Genomic DNA, 414 nt, shown 5'->3' on the forward strand with positions numbered 1-414 from the left:
TCGGAGAACCACAGAGCCCTCTGGGGCATTTTCCAAAACCTGCCCAACATAAAGTTCCTGCGAGAAGATGGGAGCATTGTCATTTACATCTAGGACAACAACGTGGATTTGGGTGGTCCCACTCCTGGGTGGAGAGCCCCCATCCATGGCAACAAGACTGAAATCCACCTCTGCCTGCTCCTCTCTGTCGAGTGGCATTTCCAGGACCAATTCCACATACTTCTTGCCCTTAATCTGACTCCCAAAAGCGACACTAAAGTAGTCGTTGTCGGGAGCAATGCTGTAAGACTGGATGCTATTGCTACCAGCATCCAGATCACGAGCCCCCTGAAGAGGGAAACGCGAACCTGGGTCGCTTCTCTCCGGGATCTTAAGAGTGATTTGTTCCTCCGGGAAAACGGGCGCGTGGTCATT

The 414-nt window shown here is 52.2% G+C and overlaps 1 protein-coding gene across 1 annotated transcript in view; it reads right to left on the reverse strand.

The window, feature by feature from the left end:
- The window catches only part of LOC104410234 (protocadherin beta-15-like), a gene marked incomplete at both ends in the record, with an annotated part of 1872 nt that extends 1545 nt beyond the window's left edge, over positions 1 to 327 (reverse strand). Inside the window, one exon of the mRNA XM_010020341.1 lies at positions 123 to 327. Within this exon, the coding sequence (XP_010018643.1) occupies positions 123 to 327 (205 nt within the window). The remainder of the gene's footprint in view (positions 1 to 122) is intronic.
- Between the last annotated feature and the right edge of the window lie 87 nt (positions 328 to 414).

The sequence above is a fragment of the Nestor notabilis genome, unplaced genomic scaffold (assembly GCF_000696875.1).
Source record: "Nestor notabilis isolate BGI_N333 unplaced genomic scaffold, ASM69687v1 scaffold5658, whole genome shotgun sequence".
Classification (NCBI taxonomy): domain Eukaryota; kingdom Metazoa; phylum Chordata; class Aves; order Psittaciformes; family Psittacidae; genus Nestor; species Nestor notabilis.